Genomic DNA, 20,651 nt, shown 5'->3' on the forward strand with positions numbered 1-20,651 from the left:
GGAATGACATGCTCTAGTTCTAAAATGTCTTTCAGGAAATCATCTCAAGACTTCCATTCATGTTAAAGAGGACGATCTCTATCTGGCAGGCCTGGGGGACAGAGAGGACACTTGGAAAGGCTGTCCTCTAATTTGAAAATAATTCTATCATCTTGTTTTCTCTCAATAATGACCAGAACTTTGCTTAGACCTCTAGATTCAAAGTGTTGAGCATGATACTTTGTTGACCTTAATTCCAGCACTCAGGCTACAACATGCTTGGCTATCTTGGTCCAGGCAAATCGAGGGACCAAAGAGCTGGTGAGAGAGTGCACAGAGCACTGGGGAGTACTAAGCAGATGCCCCAGCTTGGACAGCTTGCAGGGAACTTTTGGCATGGAGCTTTCCTTCCCACTTCCAAATCCCCTGCCCAAAAGTCTGGACTGTGTCACCTGCTCAATCCTCCTGAATTTGTCAATATTTCCACATTTATTCTTAAACTGCCTGTTGGCCGAGCTGCCATACAGCCTCCTCTGTCCCTTGGAAGAGATCAGATGCTTCACAAGTGTGGACTAGGACAGCACGAACAGAAATGAAAGTCATGAAAATGGTCCAGTGACCTCAGGGCTGGCCAGGCAACAGAGTGGAAGCTGGGCAGTCACTGGTCCTCTCATAAATACTTCAGTCATGAGTTTGTCTGACCCAGCTCTCTTCCCTCTATTGAAGCATTAGGCCACTGCTGTTAAAAAGTCTGTGCAATACTCAAACTCATGCCTAATAAGAGAAATGAAAATGAAGGCTACATTGAAATACCATTTCTTTCCTTTCAGATCAGCAAAATTCAACACTTCAAAAAAATTTTTTAAAAAAACAAGCAGATTCTAAAATATATATGAAAGTTTAAAGGGCCTAGAATATCCAAAGCAATCCTATAAAAGAACAAAGTAGGAGGACTTATACTAAGATGGCTATACTGGCATAAGGACTGACAAAAGGATAAATGGAACACAATGGAGCCCAGAAATTGACCTCAAATTGTATACTCAATTGTTGACAAAGGCATCAAAGTAATACAATGGGAGAAAGAGAGTGTTCTCAACAAACGGCCCTGAAATAGCAGGATATGGGAAAAAAAAAAAAAAAAAAGCAAAAAACAAAGAGCTTCGACCCCTACCTCAAAGGATACTCAAAAATTGAGATGATACATAGGCCCAAAATAATAGCTAAAGCCATAAAATTTTTAGAGGACAAATATAAGAGTTTGTGACTCAGTGAGGAGGTGGTCAAAAGTTTCTAGGATAGAAAAAGCAAAAACCTTAAAAAATTTTGTTAACTTGACTTCAAAATTAAAAACTTACACTCACCAAAAAGAGATAATGAATAGGCAAACCTCAAACCAAGAGAAAATAATCACAAAACACTTATCTAACAGCTCAATAATAAAAGACAACTCAATTTTTTTAATGGATAAAAGATCTTTTTAAAATAAAAATCTTTTTTTTTAAATGGGCAAAAGAAACAGACCATTCACAAAAGAAGATGTGTGAATGGTGAATAGGCATTGAAAAGGCCCCCAACATCATTAGTTATCAGGAAAATCAAAGTTAAAGTTGAAATTAAATACCAGAACACATCTACCAGAATGACTAAAATCATAGGCTGACGATATCAACTATTGACAAAGATGTGAAGCAACTGGAATTCTCATACACTGCTGGTAGCATGTAAAATGGTGCAACGTACACCTACCCTACAACCTGCCAGTTCTACTCCTAAGTATTCACGCAAGAGAAATGAAAATATATGTCATAGGTTAACAAAAAATAGAATATTTATAGAGTGTTAGTAGTCAAACACTAGAAAGAGACTAGGTGTCCATCAATAGGAGGATGAATAAACTGTGGTCTTTGGGGTAAGATATCCCAATACAAAGGGATCCTATTCAGCAAAAAAAAAAGAATGAATTACTGATCAACACAACATGAATAAACCTTAAAAGCTTTATGCTACATGGAGAAACCTTTATATAAAGGAGTATATACTATATGATTCCATTTATGTGAAGTTAAGCAAAACTTCTCTGTGGTAGACAAAGAAAATCAGAACAGTGGCTGCCTCTGGGGTGGGGATAGAGATTGACTAAAAGTCATGTAGAAACATGGTTGGGAAATCATAATGTTCTATATCGTGGTAGGGGGTTGGGTTTCACAGGGCCATCCATTGGTCACAATCAGTAGGTATACACTTAAGCTTTGTGCACTTCACTGTTTGTAAATTTTATATCAAAAGAGAAACGTCAACAAATATTGAACTCTAATTAATAATATTCATGCTGAGCTATATAGGAGTGTGATGATGTCTGTCATTTATTTTGAAATGCATTTTTTTAAAGATGAACTGAAGGGTAGAGGAATGAAAACATGAATAGGTATGTGATAAAACAAGTATAGAAAAGTGTTAATTATAGAATATAAATGATGGGCATATGGTTGATCTTACAACTGTTAAAAGTCTTCCAACTTTGCTGTTTGTTTGAAATCTGTCATCATAAATGCTTTCTTAAAAGCAAGATGAAGAACTTTAGATATAGTATGTGGTCTTTTATTTCAGAAATAGGAAGAAATAAGAATACATATAGTCTCTCCTTGCTCATATTTGTCTAGAGTAGCACTAGAAAGATAAATGAGGAGGTTGATGAGGGCATGTCAGTGCACACCTTTAATATTACTTCACTCTTTGAAACATGTAAATATATAACCTATTCAAGACAATGAAACTTTTAAAAAGAAGACACTTTGTCCATAGAAGGAATAAAGGCTTCGGGGATCTAGCTGACCAGCTCCTCATTTCTCCTGCCCTCCCGTGTTTGAAATCCACTCCTAAGGTTTTTAGGAGAAAAGAGAAAAGGCAGGTGGTTGAATTCTCGGACGTTCACCTTGAAATTTGGAAAGAGTGAGATTTCTATCTTAGCTACACCTTTATCCTCGCTTCTGCCCTACATATACACTCACATCCACTCATCCACTCACACATACCCAAACACACACACTGACCCACACTCACTCACTCATCGAGGAGTGTGCATGGATAGTCCCAAGGAGCCATCCCCAGTGTCCCTGTGGCCTCCTCCCCTGCCCATCCCCACACACCCCAGTTCCTTTCCTCCCCGCACCCAGCCTCCTCTCCTCGGGGCAAAGTTTTTCAGCCAGGCACACAGGATGGCGATGGTGGGGAAGAAGGGGCGCTGCTGTGAAATGCTTGGCTCAGAAATGTGACTGAGCTGAAGAGATAACACGACCCTGGGGAAAGGAATCCCCAGCTCCCACCAGAGTTTTCCGAAGGCTCAGTAACCTAAAATTGATACATTGTTCAGCTGAATCCTGCCGCACGTTTTTCCCTCCCCTTCAAAAGTAAGCACAGGGTACACGGGTTCGAGCCCTGGTCCGGGAAGATCCCACATGCCGCGGAGCAACTAAACCCGTGCTCCACAACTACTGAAGCCCGCACGCCTAGAGCCCGTGAGCCACAACTACTGAGCCTGCGCGCCACAACTACTGAAGCCCGTGCGCCTAGAGCCCGTGCTCCACAACAAGAGAAGCCACCGCAATGAGAAGCCCGCGCACCACAATGGAGAGTAGACCCCGCTCGCCGCAACTAGAGAAAGCCTGCGCACAGCAACGAAGATCCAAGGCAGCCAAAAATATATAAATAAATTTATTTTTTTTAAAAATTGTCCAGCTGGCACCAATCTGCCAGAGGAAAGAGAACACCCACCAGCAGGACAAGAAACTCGAGGGCAACCACCTCCTGTGCAGGCGGCCCTATACGCAGGGCCCTGGTCTACCAGATGCCAGCAGCAAAGTGAACCAGAGGGGTAAGGAATTTATGAGAGGACAGAATATTTGGAGAGATGAGAGAGAGAAAGCATTTTTCTCAGGTAGAACGCTTGTTAAGACTGATTATTCTGGGGAAAGGCCAGGGAAGGGCAAATACGTTGGCCCCAAAGCTAAAAATTAGGACTATGAACAGCAGCCAAGAAAACCCAACGGATTACGCTGCCTCTAAAGGAGACACATCAAAGAAGAGATTAAATTAGAGCCGCGAATTTTAAATCATGGATGGGCTGTCTGTCAGGATCGGCTGACACCGCTAATGAAATCCGAATGTCTGTGGAAAGCCGTGGGGGATAATAACAGAAGTAGAAAGAACGTCAAGAGGAGGCTGGCTTGAGAAACAAGTGTCCTGGGAGAAGCGAGATGTTAATTAATCAGCGAGCCTGCGAGAACCACCCGTGATCTTCCGCTTCCCCTTCCTGGAGCTGAGTCCGGTTCTGGGAGAGCCTGAGCCCTGAGGGCTAAATCTGGGGGAAGAGAAATCGCTGGAAGGAAAGGAAGGAATTAAAGAATGCAAACAAAAATAAAAGGGGCTGCTCTGGAGATCATTTTGCACACAAGGGGCGTGGCCTCAGACGCTGTGGACAAGCTGCCCAGTGCAGTGCCCAGGCTGCACCTGGGGACGCGCACGCCCTGCAGGGCCTCCACCTTTGGGTCCTCTCTGGCTTTCAGCCCGGGCTTTGCCTGTTGGGGGGTACACAATCCTACACTAGATGGGGCTGGCAAGATCCTGGCTCTCTGGCACGCACAGCCAAGCCTCAGTGGGATTCCCCTCCCCCCGCATTCGGGAACTAGGAATGATCCCATTTGCGCCAGAACAGGAGACATGTCCATCCTTACTTCTGCCAAGAAGACACTGCTCAGTGGGGCTCAGCAATGTTATAGCCCCAGAGAGTGGTTATTTACCCAGTTCCCCATAGGCTGTCCTTGGAAATGGCTACAGGGGCCTTCCTGACATAACCAGAACATCATGCAAAGGAACAGAAGAGACTGCAAGAACCCTACCCACTTTGCTCTGGTAAGTCTCCTCTTCCACCCCCAAAGCAGGCCAGCTCTAGGCAAAATTACTATGGGGAAGGGTGGGGCGGCAGGGTGATCAGCGTTTCACTCTCCTGAACCCTTCCCCTGAGCTCTAGAAGCCTGGCACTCTGATTCTTTCTTCATCTTGGCAATGGCTTGTTAGGGGAAGTTCTGCTATCAATTATTGTCACCTCAAAGTAAATGAGACAGTGGGGTCTATTAAAAATTATGTGAGCTTTGGCATCAAATGATCTAGGTTCAAATCCCAGCGCCACCACACACTGTGAAGGGCTAAACAGATAACAGTCTCTTTGAACCTTGGGTCCTCCACCTGCAAAATAAAGATAATAACACCCACACCCTATTGGTGTGCACTTTAATTAAGAGCAGCAGTATGTGTAAAGGGGTCTAAAGTCACACTTACTACCCAGAAGTGCTCCATAAAGTATTCCCTTTACCTTTCCTCAACTTTCTCCAAAGATCTCCACTTCAAAATGCTTACAGAGATAACAGTAACTTGCAGGCAAAAAATCCATTGTATTCCAACTAGATTTAAAAATGTCTTGAGTTAGGATGAGTGTTGGTGGACTCTGTTCTCTAAGTATACTACTAGAGCCCATTTTCTTTTTTTTTTTTCTTTTTTTTTGGGTAAATTGTAATTTTTTTATTGGAAAACAAATATACAACTTGGAATGGATTTGAGGCAAATTGTGCCATAAGCAGATTTTCTTTAAGTGGCTAAAACAAAGTTTAAAAAGCAAGTAACAATAAAAGAAAATGTTTCTGGTACAGGACCAGCAGTACAAAAAAATAGTGTACGAGTACCTGGATAAAACACCCGTTTTGCAATAGTGCAACTTTTAAGTACATATTGTTGACTGTCCATAGTCCACGCAGGGTTACAACTCCACACTTCAACAACAACATGCTGACAGTTCCTAAAGAAAACTACTTAAAAAAAAAAAGGCATAACCCAGATGTTCCCTCATTTGACCAACTCCATCTAAGTTTAGATGTGCAGAAGGGCTTATTAGATATATCCAGAGTAAGCCACATGCAACATGTTACTTGATCAATTTTTCTAAAATAAGGTTTCAGGACAATGACAGTAAGATAAGGGAAGAAAACATGGAGGAATGAAGTCCTAATTACTATACACGCATATTTTTTTCTGACAATAGGGGGAAACCTTTTACAGATAAGTTACAAAGAAAAGGCAAATAAACAATTTTGTACAAGAAATTTAACACATTCTGTACAATGTCTTCACTTTACTGTCATCATTTGTACAAATTCTTCCTAGTTTACTTGACCATCACCATCAATATCTGCTTCCCTGATCATTTCATCAACCTCTTCATCTGTTAACTTCTCTCCAAGGTTTGTCATCACATGGGGGAGCTCTGCTGCACTAATATAGCCATTACTATCCTTATCAAATACACGGAATGCTTCTCTAATTTCTTCTTCACTGTCTGTGTCTTTCATTTTTCTTGCCATCATTGTCAGAAATTCCGGGAAGTCAATTGTGCCATTACCATCAGCATCCACCTCATTAATCATGTCCTGTAACTCTGCTTCTGTGGGATTCTGCCCAAGAGACCTCATTACAGTTCCCAACTCCTTTGTTGTTATAGTTCCATCACCATCCTTGTCAAATAGTGAAAAAGCTTCTTTGAATTCTGCAATCTGCTCTTCAGTCAGCTGGTCAGCCAAGCTGCAAGCGCTACCAGTCTCCGGGACTCGACTACACAACCACTCAGCTCGCTCGCTCCACTCGGACTCTAGAGCCCATTTTCTTAAGCATCTCTATCTAATTACTCTGACCTAACGGCACCTCACAAAGGCGCCTTAGGACATTCTCTGCCTCTCATTTCTCCATCTTAAATCTTGCTCTGTGACCAGTACAGCCAGGGTATCTGTGAGGCCTTGGCCTTTTTGGAAGGCTGAGAATTGCCTTTCAACATATGTTATGGGCTGAATTCTGTCCCACCGAATTCATATGTTAAAGTCCCAACCCCCAGACCCTCCAAATACGACTGTATTTGGAGAAAGTGTCTTTAAAATGGCAATTAAATTAAAATGAGAGTATTAGGGTGAACCCTACTCCAATAGGACTGGTGTCCTTATAGGAAGAGGAAACTTGGACATAGATATGCTTGGAGGGAGAATGCTGTGTGAACATGAAGAGAACTCAGAAGAAGCCATGCCTGCCAACACTTTGATTTTGGACTTCTAGCTTCCAGAACTGTGAGAAAATAAATTTCTGTTGTTTAAGCCACTCAGTCCTGTGGAACTTTGTCATGACAGACCTAGCAGACTAATACAGTATCTATTCTCCCCTTCTTCATTTTAGAGATAGAGTTCCTCTAGTTTTAGCTAAACAAATGGCTGCCCAGCTAGCGACTACATTTCCCAGCCTTCCTTGAAGCAAGGTTGAGCCTTATGATTAAGTCTGAGCCAGTGGGATGTGACTAGAAGTGATGTGGCAACTTCCAGGTCCTGACTTTAAAGGGAAAGCTGCTTGCACTCCACTTCCATTTGTCCACTTCCTGTTGGCAGGGAGATGGCTACAAGCGGAGCAGCTTCCGTGGTCAAAGAGATGGAAAGCACAGCTAAGCTCTCCTCCAATACTAGACCACCCCCCTCTATACCCAGAACTTGATAGAGAAATACATTGCTACCTTATCCATGCCTCTGTTGGGTACTTTGGGCCTCCTGATCATGGCAGCTTAGCCTGCCTTTGGGCTAATATGGCTGTTCTCCCTCCAACACCCAGATGCTCTAGTTCCCAGGTTCCCTAGAAACACCTGGCTGTAGGAAGAACAGAGACCACTAGTGCTGCTCAAAGCAGAGACTCTCAGAAATCAGGTGGATGGAGGCCCAGGATCCCTGGATCTTAGAGGGACCTTGGTAACCCTCTGGCTTCCCTTCCCACCTAAGGCAGGTATAGAAATCTCCTCATCTGTGTGGCCCACAAGTTCTTACCCAGCCTTTGTTGGAATGATTCCCTCGACACAGATCTCACCCCCTAGGAGGCCACCTTTAACACCGGTGTGGTCCAAGTGGGTGTGGGACCACACATGTAGTCAGACAGTCCATCCTTCTGTGATCTGAAATCAGCCTCCTATAACTTTGCCCTCTGCTTCTAGTCCCAGCCTCTAGGGTGAAATGGAATTAGCCCTGCAAGCGTCTAGAAGACTGGATCGCTGAACACAGGGCTTCCCAAATGTCTCCATTCTCAGGGTCCTGCGCATCATAGTTAACTTTATTCACAACATCTAGGCCAAAAAAAATACTAGAAAGTTCCATTTAATAAGGAGTTACTCCAAACCAACTTAATAAGTATATCTTAACAAGTTAGTAGCTTGAAATAATACACATAAACTGAAAGAAAAAAATTTTTTGATTTTGTTCTTAAATAACCACAATTACTTACTAATGGGATGTGTGCCCTATTGGGCACTGCACAGCTTCTCAGACCTTGGAATCAGATTGGACTTAACCACCCCTCATTCTCTGTTCCACACCAATTTTTATTCAGTACTTGCTTTTTCTTGTAGCAACCACTGGAAATCCAACTTCACAAAGATATGACATCATCAAATAGACTGTAATATGATCTAATGTTGAAAATGTAAGCTACATGGAGCTGGTAATTCACAAAATAGTCAAAAGATGTTTCCCTCAAATTTTTAAAATATCCTGTGGGGTGCCTCAGTGCACAGTTTGGGAACCATGGGCCTAGTCATAATTATTTAGTTATTGGAAGTCTACCTGGGTTCAAATCTTGTCAGTTTCCACATCTATAACATTTGTAAAATTATAGTGCCTACTTCATATGGGTCTTGTGAAAATTAAATGTGAGTATACATTTGAAAATGGCTAGCATAGGATCTGACAAAGAGAAGTCCTTTGTATTCGGTTTCTATTGCTACATAACAAATTATCGTAAACTTAGAGGCTTTAAACAATACGTATTTATCGTCTCACGGTTTCCATCAGGAGACATGGCTTAGCTGGATCCTTTGCACCAGGGCCTTACCAGGCTGCAGTCAGGCATTGGCCAGGGCACAGTGTTGTCAGAGATTCAAATGAAAAAAAGCATCACTTCCAAGCTCCTTCAGGTTGGCGGCAGAATTCATGTCCTCAGAACTGTAGGACTGAGGTCCTCGTTTTATTACTGGCTGTTGGCCAGGGGCTGATTTCAGCTCTTTATGGCTATACTCAGTTTCCTGTCATGTGACCCCCTTCACAGGTAGTTTTATATGACAGCAGCTTGCTTCTTCAAGGCCAGTGGAAGAATTTCTCTTTCCAGTCTTCAAAGACAAGAGTCTTATATAACGAAACATAATCATGGGAGCAGCATTTGCCATGTAATTAATCTCATCAAGAGAGTGACCTGCCATCACTTTTGCATCACATATTCTGTTCAACAGAAGAAACCCACAGGTTCCACCCACTCTCAAGGAAGGTTACTCTAAAAGGGAATGACTCATTGGGGGCCACCTTAGGTTAGGTCTACCACAGCTTTGAAAATACTGTCATGCCCCCTTCTTTTTTCCAGGCTAAATATGCACAAGTGCATCAACCCTACCCTGCGTGGTTCTACCCCCAGTGCTGACATCAAAAGACTTTTGCCTTGGGAGGAAACTGGTTGGCGGGGGGGTGGGGGTTGTCCAGCACTGCTTTGTTGTGTAGGGGAACTGGGTCCCATGCATGAAGAGCGGTAGATGACACAGTGGAGGCACTTTCCATTTCCATTTAATTTACTCACCCTTCCATTCATGTATTCAACCATTTTTGGGGAACAATTTCTGTGATACAGGCCCTGGTCTGGCACTGAAGGCAAACAAGGATTAAGGAAAATCCTCATGGTCCCTGTACACAGGGTCCCATCGCCCCATGTTGGACACAGACCCCACCATTTGAATCCATTCAAATGGTACCTTTAGCACATTCCCTAGCCTTGTAACTCCTTTGAGGTCAGGGAATTGATACTCCCTGGGAAGAGCTGTGGCCATTCGTTTAATACAGATGTGGTCAAGAGCCATTGGCCCTGGGGAGAAAGAGAGGGAAGTGGCAGAGGTGGGTGACACAGAGCAAAGAGAATATGACCAGGTCGGGGTACTTGAGTTTCAGGGCCCTCTCGATGTGTGTTCCTGGAGTTCCCCAGAGCTCAGTTTCTTCATCTGAACAGAGTAGGGGTGATCTGAACCAGTGGCTACTGAACTTTCCACCACTAAACACCCATCTTTCTTATCCTCCCGACATGCACATTTTGAAAAAGTGTGTCTATCCAGATCAGTTGCACACATTAAAAAGTAGTCAATAGGTTTTCCCATGAAATCAGCAGTGCTATACCTGAGTTGCTATCATTCCAGTCAAACACTGAGAAGCTAATGCTTTTGGCAGACCCAGATAGCCAGGGGGCATGCAACTAAGTGCAAGACGTTAGAAACCGAAAAATGCTCGTGACACCCAATATTACTGCTGTGGCACTCTGTGCATACAGGGGCCCAGCCTACCTGATATTTCCTCAAAGTGGTGTGTGAGCCACTAGGGAATCCTAGAGATTATTTAGGTGGCATATCATATTTATAGGTACATATTTATTTTAATATGGAATAATAAAAATTATAAGTAGCCCATCAAACCAATGAGATAACATCCATTTTAAATAAACTAAGCGAAAAAATAATTATACAGAATAAAATAAGTACCAATCCATGTGGTACATGACTCAGTAACACCATGTGCAAATGACCGGCATTTGAGAAACTGGCTTCCCTCACTCCCAAAGACCCTCACCCCACGTTGTGTGATGCTCTTTGAGTGCACTTCCTTTCTCAGGGCAGCTCCCACATACCACCCCAACTCCTCTCAGCCTCTACAAGAATGGGGCTCTTAGACACACTAGGGAAATGGTGCTCCGAATAGCCAAACTGGCTAGCCAGCTCTTTGGTTTCTGTGTTTTGAACTGCTGATCGGCTGTTTTACAAGATCCCTAGCTTTTCCATCCCTATAATTTGCTGTCAAATATCAGACAGCGAAGCAAAACATGACAACGGTCAGGGATGTTTCTGTCTTGAGATTTAAAAAAACAATGGTATCGTTCTCACTAAAGATCAAATGCAAGGCTGTTTCACTCAGAAGCACATCAAGAATTGTGTTGCCTTGATGCTTCCCCTGACCCTCCTCTGTGTGATACATTAGGAGGCCTGCTTTAAAAATCTTTTTCTTTTTTGTTTTTATTCCCCAGCATTTTTCCTGGCAAGAAGTTGACAGTGAAGAGGTGAAAACTAAGCCTAGAGCCTCGACACTGGAGATTACCAGGAGACTAAATGAGAGGTCTCTCTGTCTGTCTCGGGTACGTCCACAGGTCCCCACCTCCTCGCCAGCTAAGCACTGTGGACAGAGAGCCATGGTACACTCTCTTGATTTATTTGTGCTCCTATTTTCCTCAGAAGCACATCTTTTAAAGGGAGGAAATTGGTATTTTTGTATCTCTTATGGATGGGATACTTTCTCCCTATCTATAATAGTTTGGAAATGCTTTTAAGAAACCCAGATGATGAGGTTAGGAATAAATCTTTCTTCTGGCCTTGGAGTTCCCTGAGAGAGGAAGAATGAACAAGGGCCTCTGCAAGGCCAGCAGAACAACAACACCATCTCATGTGTCTAGAAGAATCCCGCTGCTCCACTGTCATACCCACCCCTCCATGAGGCAGGAGTGGGGAAGAGGGGCTTAGCCTCAGTGTAGGGAGTAAGGGCAGGAGGGAGATTTGCCTTGTATTGAATACAAAGGCCAATGCGCTGAGAACGGCTTATAGGATGGTTGCAATTGACATCTACTTATTTATTAGAGCAAAATATGCTCCTAGTTTGAGGAAAACAGAATGGGCAGCAGGAAAGCCACCTGGCTTAGTTCTCTGAAAAATTTTAAACGCTTTTGCCTCTTCCAGTGGTGTATGTCATGCTGGATACTTCCCCCATCCTCTTCTCCCCTTCCATCTGTCCTTCTAAGATCTGCTGCCCCAATTCTAAGCTCCCTGCAGCAGCCCTGGATTCCATTATCTGTCTGTCTCCTAGTGTGACTCAGCCCTTGGGCTCACCACTCTTTGGTCTCAGGCTGCTCAGAAGCCCAGGAAAGTAAGAGAGCATCACAGCTCACAGAGGGAATATTCTACAAGTGCTGGGAGGAGGGAGAAGAGAGGAGGTGGAGGAGAAAGTGGTTGTCACATGTTTTTTCTTGGGATCCTGTTAATTTACATCACTGTTGGAAATGAGGGAACATATTCACCTTATGAACATATTTAAAGCTCTTTTATGCTAGTTATAACAGTAACAGCCACTCACGTAAGTAAAGCACAAGTTACGTTTCAAGGACCTATCCTATCTATTGCCTCATTCATCCCCAAAGCAGTGCTAGCTCAGGACACTCTCGAGGACCTGCTATGTTTGAACATCTACAAGGAAGGGTGTTGACTGACAGAATTCACAAGAATCACCCAACCTTCTTGCCCACAAAGTGAAGCAATGCCTTCAGATCACTGGCCCACAGATGCCAAAGGGGGGTTGGAAGGGTCAAATGTTGGGGGCCATAAAAGTTTGAGATTATCTTGACAGTGAAAGGGGATTCTCTTAATAACTGGGACCACAGGACAATCCTAGGCAAGATGGGAGGTGCAGTCACCAATTCTAAGGGACCCTGCTGGACACTGCCTCCCTATCTGCCACATAGAGTCCCCCCGCCTTTTATTTTGCAAAATTAACTTTGTAATGTTGAACTCGTACAAATTGAGATTTATTTAGGATGCATGCAATGCACTGGGGATGAACAGAGGTAGATTTCCAGAAAATACACCTAAAAGGGAATGTAGGGAAAAGAAAAAATTATTGCCCATTGGAATTGAACTATATGGAAAGATACTAGCAATGTAATTCAGAGCCAGAAATGTGACTCTGCTCAAATACAGAGATATTTCATTATAAACTGCTTTCCTTTCATTATCTCATCAGCCCAAGTTCAGCCATCTTGAGCTACTTTGTCCAGTTGATTATAAAGGCAGTCGGGTGCTTACAGGACTCAGTGAAGCTGGCTGCTGGGGACTGGGCGAGAGCAAAGCAGGTGAAGAGATTGGCCTGGCACATAAAAAAGCAAGCTTCCCCAGCTGTGGGGCCATGAGTAAGCAATGACATCCCTGCAAATTTCAGTTACCTAATCTGTATGTGGCAGGGCCACAGCTCAAGCCTAAAACACATTCCCTGCAGGATTTAGGCATTGGCTCCAGTTGAAATCATGTCCCTGGAGGATTCAGGCCTATCTGGGGATAATTAGAGGACTGCTGGGCAATGCTCTAGGGCCTATGGTTAGAGAAATGATTAAGGAGTCATGGTCAGTATGGGAGGATGGACAGATTTCAGGCACACAAAGTCTGTCAGTCATGATTCCCAACTGATATAGCCCATCCAGAGGGGCCAATTTAACATGTCTTTGTCCCTTTTTAAGAATACCAACCCCAAGGCCAGGATGACCCTGATACCAAAACCAGACAAGGACACCACAAGAAAAGAAAATTACAGGCCAATATTGCTAATGAACATAGACACAAAAATCCTCAGTAAAATATTAGCCAACCAAATTCAGCAGGATTACTGAAAAGGGTACTTTTAAACGGATTATACATCATGACCAAGTGGGATTTTTTCCAGGGATATAAGGATAGTTCAGCACCCACAAATCGATCAGTGTGATTCACCATGTTAACAAAATGAAGGATAAAAAGCATATGATGATCTTAATAGATGCAGAAAAAGCATCTGACCAAATTCAACACCCATTTATGATGAAAACTCTCAACAAAGTGGGCATAGAGGAAATGTACCTCAACATAATAAAGGCCATATATGACAGACCCACAGCTAAATACACACTCAATGATCAGAAGCTGAGAGCTTTTCCTCTAAGATCAGGAACAAGACAAGGATGCCCACTCTTACCACTTTTATTCAACATAGTATTGGAAGCCCTGACCAGAGCAATTAGGCAAGAAAAAGAAACAAAAGGCATTCAAATCGGAGAAGAAGTAAAACTGTCAGTATTTGCAGGTGACATGACATTTTACATAGAAAACCCTAAAGACTCCACCAAAAAACTGTCAGAACTAATCAAAGAATTCAGGATACAAAATTAGTATACAAAAATTGGTTGCATTTCTGTACACTAATAACAAGCTATCCAAAAGGGAAGTGAAAAAAGAATCCTATTTACAATTGCATCAAAAAGAATAAAATGCCTAAGAATAAATTCAACCAAGGAGATCCAAGACCTGTACACTAAAGACTATAACACATTGATGAAAAAAATTGAAGATGCAAATAAATGGGAAAATAAGCACGCTTATGGATTTAAAGAATATTGTTAAAATGTCCATATTACCCAAAGAAATCTTGAGATTCAGTGCAATCCTTATCAAAATTCTAATGGCATTTTTCATGGAAACACGACAAACAAGCCTAAAATGTGTATGGAATCACAAAAGATCCCAAGAATCCAAAGCAGGGCTTCCCTGGTGGCGCAGTGGTTGAGAGTCCGCCTGCCAATGGAGGGGACACGGGTTCGTTCCCCACTCCGGGAAGATCCCACATGCCGCGGAGCGTCTGGGCCCATGAGCCATGGCCGCTGAGCCTGCACGTCTGGAGCCTGTGCTCCACAACGGGAGAGGCCACAACAGTGAGAGGCCCGCGTACGACAAAAAAAAAAAAGAAAAGAATCCAAAGCAATCTTGAGAAAGAAGAACAAAGCTAGAGGCATCATGCTCCCAGATTTCAAACTACACTACAAAGCTATAGTAATCAAAATGGTATGATATTGGCATAAAAACAGACACATAGATCAATGGGACAGAATAGACAGCCCAGAAATAAACCCACGCATATATGGAGGGCCCCGCACGAGAAAAAAAAAAAAAGAAAAGAATCCAAAGCAATCTTGAGAAAGAAGAACAAAGCTAGAGGCATCATGCTCCCAGATTTCAAACTACACTACAAAGCTATAGTAATCAAAATGGTATGATATTGGCATAAAAACAGACACATAGATCAATGGGACAGAATAGACAGCCCAGAAATAAACCCACGCATATATGACCAATTAATTTATGACAGAGGAGCCAAGAATATACAATGAGGAAAGAATAGTCTCTTCAATAAATGTTGTTGGGAAAACTGGACAGCCACATGCCAAAGAATGTAACTGGGCCACTATCTTACACCACATGTAAAAATTAACTCAAAATGGATTAATGACTTATATGAAGACCTGATGACATAAAACTAGAAAACATCAGTCAGTAAGCACCTTAATATTGGTTATGGTGATGATTTTTTAGATTTGACAACAAAACAAAGGCAACAAAAGCAAAAATAAACAAGTGGGGTTTTATCAAACTAAAAAGCTTCTACAAAGCAAAGGAAACCATCAACAAAATGAAAAGGCAACCTACTGAATGGCAGAAAATATTTGCAAATCATGTACCTGATAAGGGGTTAATATCCAAAATATATAGAGAACTCATGCAACTCAATAGCAAATAATAATAATAATTCAATTAAAAATGGGCAGAAAATCTGAATAGACATTTTTCCAAAGAAGACATAGACAGGGCCAATGGGTACATGAAAAGGGGCTCAACATTGCTAATCATCAGGGAAATGCAAATGAAAACCACAGTGAAATATCACCTCACACCTGTCAGAATGGCTACTATCAAAAAGATAAGAAAAAATAAATGTTGGCAAGGATGTGGAGAAAAGGAAACACTTGTTCACTGTTGGTGGGAATGTAAATTGCTGCAGCCACTATGGAAAGAAAGCGTGGAGTTTCCTCAAAAAATTAAATATAGAACTACCAGCAATTCCACTTCTGGGTATTTATCCAAAGAATACAAAAAAACATTAACTCAGAAAGATGTATGCACCCCCATGTTCATTTCAGCATTACTTACAATAGCCAAGACATGGAACTAACCTAAGTATCCAAATGATAGATGAGTGAATAAAGAAAATGTGGTATTTATATACAATGGCATATTAGCCATGAAAAAGAATGAAATCTTGTCATTTGTGACAACATGGATGGAACTTGAGGACATTATTCTAAGTGAAATAAGTCAGAGAAAGACAAATACTGTGTGATCTTGCTTATATGTGCGAAGGAAGGGAGGGAGGGAAGGAGGGAGGGAGGGAAGGAAGGGAGGGAGGACCAAAAAAAATGAACTCATAGAAAACAGATTAGTGGTTGCCAAAGGCCGAGTTGGGGGCAGGGGGGTCTTAGAAATAGGTGAAGGGGGTCAAAAGGAACAAATTTCCAGTTAAGTCATGGGGATGTAATGTACAGCAATGGGGACTATAGTTAGTAATACTGTATTGCATATTTGAAAGTTGCTGAGCGCAAATCTTAAAAGTTCTCATCTCAAGAAAAAAATTTCTGTAACTGTGTGCTGTCAGATGTTAACTAGACTTGTCGTGGTGATCATTTGCAATACACACAAATGTCAAATAATTATGTACACCTGAAACTAATATAATGTTATGTATTAATTATAGCTCAATTAAAAAACAAAGACAAAAAAAACCTATTACTCACAGCAATAGTAGTAGGCAGAGTAATATCTTGCACCTGTTCTCCAAACCCCGATTCCCACAGAACGAAAAGATCAGGCTAAGTGTTGCCTGCACATGCAGTGGGGTGCATGCAGGCCTGAGATTAGCAAGCCCCAATCTCATGTAAGTGTTTCTGGAAAACCTGCCCATCCTCATTTCCAGAGAGAGAGATTACCCTGGAATGCAAACAAATCTGCTCTGAGGAGGGGAGGGGTATGTCTCCATCTTTATAAACCTGTAATGTAACAGACACTGCTATCTTTCCAAGGCTGCTTGTTTAAACAAACATTCTCGAAAACATAGTAACTGGCTGTTACGCCTCATCATCTAGAAACTTGAGAGATTCACGGAGAATCATCTTCCGATTTGTACGCCAACGCTGTAAACTTTGACTGTCAGAGGAGGTAGCCAAGGAAGTTATTATCTGATGGCCTCAATTTTTCTCTTTTCAGTCAAGTACCAAGTAAGATTATTTGTCAAGAAGAAAGGGTGGTGTGGTGGAGGAGCGGATTTTTAAAAGGCAACTGAGAATGAAAAAGCACCTGAGAAAAGTGGAGAGATAACTGGCTCAGACCCAGCGAAGGCTTTTCCAGCATCAAGAGCCCAGCTAAGGCTGGTGATCATGAATGTGGAGCACAGAGCAGTGCTCAGTGTGGGGCAGGAGCAGAGACCACAGTCTGGAAGATGGATAAAGGGGTGGGAGATGGCAGGGCAAGCACAATGGAAGCCAAGAGAGTTTGGAGCAAAAGCTAGAGGGATTGAAGTGAAGGACTGTGAGATCTAGGCAATATTTCCTAACTCTTTGCACCTGGTGGCACATGGGGGGTGAATGGAGACTGCCTGCACTTGGACACAACTGACCAGGGGCTCCAGCCCCAGGAGGCCGCGGGGATTGGTATTGCTACATACCTGTTGCTCCATCAGGACACGCTGGAAGGAAGCTCAGAGCTAGAGAAGGAAATCAAGTCAGGGGGAGTTAACATACGGGGAAGATATCCACGGTTAACAGAAGGCTGAAGAGTCTGTATTAGGGGTGAGTGAGGGAGACAGCTGGACGGACTCAAGGCTATAGTTAGAATCAGTACCTTAATAATATTGAGTCTTCTGCACCATACATGGAATATCTCTCCGTTCACGTAGGATCCACACCTTGATACACCACGAGTTCCTCTCATTCTGTCCGAAAAGGCGCCTGCCGACCCAGTGATGCTCTGTACTATGCTTCTGTGTCCCTCTCAGTCGGCTCTCCTACACACCCTGGCTGGTCCGCTCGGCCACACAGGGCTACTAGTGTTGCCTGAGGGCAAGGGGCCCTGCGTTCCCAAATGCCTCTAGCTGGTGTGGGTTTCTGCCCTTGTGGGTCTTGGAAGGAGTGGAGACACAGCAGGGCTCGCATCTACTCCCACCAGCATCTACCCACTAATCACTCTCCTTTTGGGCTCCCAGTCTCCGCGCAGGCTCAGAGCTGGGAAGCATTGTCCTTGTGTTTCACACATTTTAAGAATTTCTTGATTACCTGCAGGGCCCAGGTTTTTGAAATGTAGAAGTTTCTTTTCCTTCGTTTCTGCAGTAATAACCCTTCTCTGAGGAAAAGACTCCCAAGTGGTCCAGCTGCTGTCTGAATGGGGATAAGGGGCAGGTGTAAAGGAAATACGGGGGCGGAGGGGCCAGTGGGGGAGGCCTCCAGCAATATTTTATTTGATCACTTTAATACCCCTACAATATCCAACCCACGTGGCACCTAGCAGCCATGGTAACTCTAGGGCCCTTCTCCCCAGCCGCCGCCAATATAAATTCCTTTCCAGATCTAACATTATCTGTTTCTCCACAACTGTGTGCCTCCTACCCCAGGTGCCTCTTTTCCTCCTTGCCTTGCCTGGGAGTTCCCTGGGGGCTCTGCACAGGCACTTACAAATACAGGGCAGCTAGGAAATGCTTCTCCCCATCAGGTCCCAGTGTTGTGGTCAGTGTTTCTGGCTTGACCACCCACCCGTCTTGTATAATTAGCACTAAATTCTGGGCTCAAGTTCTTATGTGGGTCCCCTAAATAAATCTGAACAAAGCCCTGAGGAAAAATAATGATCTCAAGATGAATCAAACCTGACTGCTTTTGCTGAGTGTATCAGCTTGTTAATGTCATTTGGCTTCTTTCAGAATAAACGAGTCAGTCACAATTCAATTGGTAGCTGGAGGACAGAACGCTGCTCAGTCCCTGAGTCTCACCCACGGGGAAGCCAAACGCTGCTCTGTCTAGAGAATCACTTCTCCAAGACGTCATTTGTGAATCCAATATTTCCCCTTTAAAATTCTCCATCAGTTCTGAAATGCTGAGACTTGAGTTTTGTATATAGCACAGGTTTGAAATTTGAGTCTAAATTAATTTATTTGAAGATTATTATTCAACGGTTGCTCTATATTCAGCAAATTGTCCAACTTGGCCTTTAAGCCTAGGATGATTTCCTAGCTGATGAAATAACCAGGTGCCCAAGAAGCAGCATTTAGCCAAGAAGAAACGGGAGCAGGAGGGTAGCAAAAGCCTGAACATTTACCTCTGTATAAGAGAGCATATGATGCCACCACGAGACACAGATGTGCTAAGTTAGAAAGAAGAGAGTCTGAGGTTTATAGAGACCTTTACAGTTTATAGAGGGCTTTCCCATATGTCACGGCATTTGTTTTGTGGGTTGACTCTGGCATTAGTTCAGAAGTTTCGGTGTTCTAGAAAGATACTGAGCTGGGGGCCAGAGCCTGGCTTCTGCTCTTAGCTGTGCCACTGATGAGTTACTAACAAGAACAGAGAGCCGGGGTCCTGGCCCCAACCCCACCAATGGTGAGGAAACATCCCCTCCTGCGGGGCTGCATGAGGGAGGAGTGGGTAGGAGCTGGGTCATGCCCGCCGCCCCACCTCCGTGGCCTTGGAATCTTTGGAGAAGATGTCTTTCAGGCCCCCTTTATTCTGCAGATGAGACCAGTCGGCCAACAGGCTGGGCCTTTTCCAAAGCCCAAGAGTGAGGAACATGAGTCGGACCACAGTGAGCTCCCCTACCGCCTGCCCTCGGGAGACCATCTGATGGTGTCCCTTGTCATCCACCACGCTGCTCGCCCTGGCCACATGCTGTGAGTAAGAAGTCGAGGAGCAGGGGAAGGGAGCGGGATTCTTCCCAACAGCCGCAGGAAGACCATCATTGAGCGCGTTCAGATCTGACCCTCGTGCTTCGGAAAGCACCCATCCTGTCAGCCAACCGACGGGTTCCAGGTGCGCAAGAGGGCCTGACATAGATGTGCTCTAACGCTCTGAGGCCATAGAGAGACACACGGCCTGTCAGGCTGTGGTGCTCGCATAACAATCCGCTCTCATATGGGGGGAGCCCCGCGTGCCTGAGCATCCAGCAGCTGCCGCAAGAATCTCTTTGGGGGCCACCTTCTCCAGGGCAGCTTTCAGGAATGCTGGCTGGAGCCTTGGGCCCCGAAACAAAGGTGTAAATTGATCCTGGGCCTGCTGGGTTTGGGAGGCCTAACCACACTCTGTCATATCAATCAACAGATGCTGGTTTGGGAAAGACAATTCTGGGATCCCAGCAGCTCAGAGGCACACTTGCACGCGTGACCAAGTAGCCCCATTCCTTCAGGCCTTGCACGGTCCCAGGTATTGGCACTCAGAACTCCCACATGTCAGTACTCCGGAGGCATGCTGGGTTATCCAGGGTCAGCCAGAAACGAAAGAGGAGTCTCTGTTCAACCCGAAGGAAAGAAACAGCTCGGCTCAACCTGGCCTTTTTCTTTATTTTTTAAAACCTTTTGTCTAGGGCTTCCCTGGTGGCGCAGTGGTTGAGAATCTGCCTGCCAATGCAGGGGACAGGGGTTCGAGCCCTGGTCTGGGAAGATCGCACATGCCGCGGAGAAACTAAGCCCGTGAGCCACAACTACTGACCCTGCGCGTCTGGAGCCTGTGCTCTGCAACAAAAGAGGCCACGACAGTGAGAGGCCTGTGCACCGCAGTGAAGAGTGGCCCCCGTTCGCTGCAACTAGAGAAAGCCCTCGCACAGAAATAAAGACCCGACAGCCAAAAATAAATAAATAAATTAATTAATT

The 20,651-nt window shown here is 43.8% G+C and overlaps 1 protein-coding gene across 1 annotated transcript; it reads right to left on the minus strand.

The window, feature by feature from the left end:
* Positions 1 to 5,529: 5,529 nt before the first annotated feature.
* LOC102975009 (neo-calmodulin-like) lies at positions 5,530 to 6,670 on the minus strand. The gene has a single exon (XM_055086706.1). It carries the CDS (start codon positions 6,498 to 6,500, stop codon positions 6,192 to 6,194), a length of 309 nt encoding a protein of 102 aa, XP_054942681.1. The 5' UTR covers positions 6,501 to 6,670; the 3' UTR covers positions 5,530 to 6,191.
* Positions 6,671 to 20,651: the final 13,981 nt, after the last annotated feature.

This window comes from Physeter macrocephalus, chromosome 8 (assembly GCF_002837175.3).
Source record: "Physeter macrocephalus isolate SW-GA chromosome 8, ASM283717v5, whole genome shotgun sequence".
NCBI classification, from domain to species: domain Eukaryota; kingdom Metazoa; phylum Chordata; class Mammalia; order Artiodactyla; family Physeteridae; genus Physeter; species Physeter macrocephalus.

Coding starts and splice junctions, on each gene's coding strand:
- LOC102975009 (XM_055086706.1), bottom strand. CDS start 6,500: ATGAGGTCTCTTGGGCAGAATCCCACAGAAGCAGAGTTACAGGACATG.